Source organism: Rhincodon typus, chromosome 42, assembly GCF_021869965.1.
Source record: "Rhincodon typus isolate 14 chromosome 42, sRhiTyp1.1, whole genome shotgun sequence".
In the NCBI taxonomy this organism is placed as follows: Eukaryota; Metazoa; Chordata; class Chondrichthyes; order Orectolobiformes; family Rhincodontidae; genus Rhincodon; species Rhincodon typus.
The window spans coordinates 4,107,170-4,107,848 of NC_063373.1; the positions used below are offsets into that span (position 1 = coordinate 4,107,170).

At 44.8% G+C, this 679-nt stretch overlaps 1 gene segment (V, D, J or C); it reads right to left on the minus strand.

Annotated features, from left to right (window-relative positions):
• LOC109930522 overlaps window positions 1-679 on the minus strand; it is an 8,016-nt gene that overhangs the window by 2,751 nt on the left and 4,586 nt on the right. The window contains 1 exon segment of the C gene segment in view: window positions 309-647. Coding sequence covers window positions 309-647 — 339 coding nt within the window.

Genomic DNA, 679 nt, shown 5'->3' on the forward strand with positions numbered 1-679 from the left:
TTTCTCCGTAATTTAAATCATCCGATCGTTTCGAGTGGAATAAATCATTCAGGCGATGGTGGAACTGGAGCTGAGTGCTTGTGAGTCATGTTGAAGCTGAAACCCTCATAACATATCAGAAGCATTGAGGCAAATACTTCCAATGTCAAATCAACAAGGCAATTGATCCTGTGTTAGTAAATTGGATTAGAATAGTTGGGTAGTTTTCTTTGATTGGGATGTAATAGATGGGCCGAAGGGCCATTCTCTCTGCTGTATACATCTATGATTCTGTGAAAAGTGTTATGAATAATGCCCTATTCACATAAAGCACACATTTCTGTTTACCCCGTGCCCATAATACTTACATGGCATTCCAGTGCTCTTGTCGGACCCGCTGTGTCGAACGTCACAGGAGATTTGGCTGCATTCCGCGTCTGACTTGTTGAGGTCTAACTGGCTGCTCAGCGTGTAAGTTCCCTTCTTGTTTCTCACCGATGGGTAGGTCATAAATCCAGTCTTGATCGGCTTCCCATCTTTCTTCCAGGTCACACTGGTGGCGTCAGGGGAATAGTCCATCGCCAAACAACCAACAATCGCAGGACTTTCAGTGTTGTGTTGCTCACAAGAGGAGACTAGACCATAAACTGTCGGGGAAGACGGTGTCACTGGGAAAGAATGCCGGATTAAGCAAGTTAGA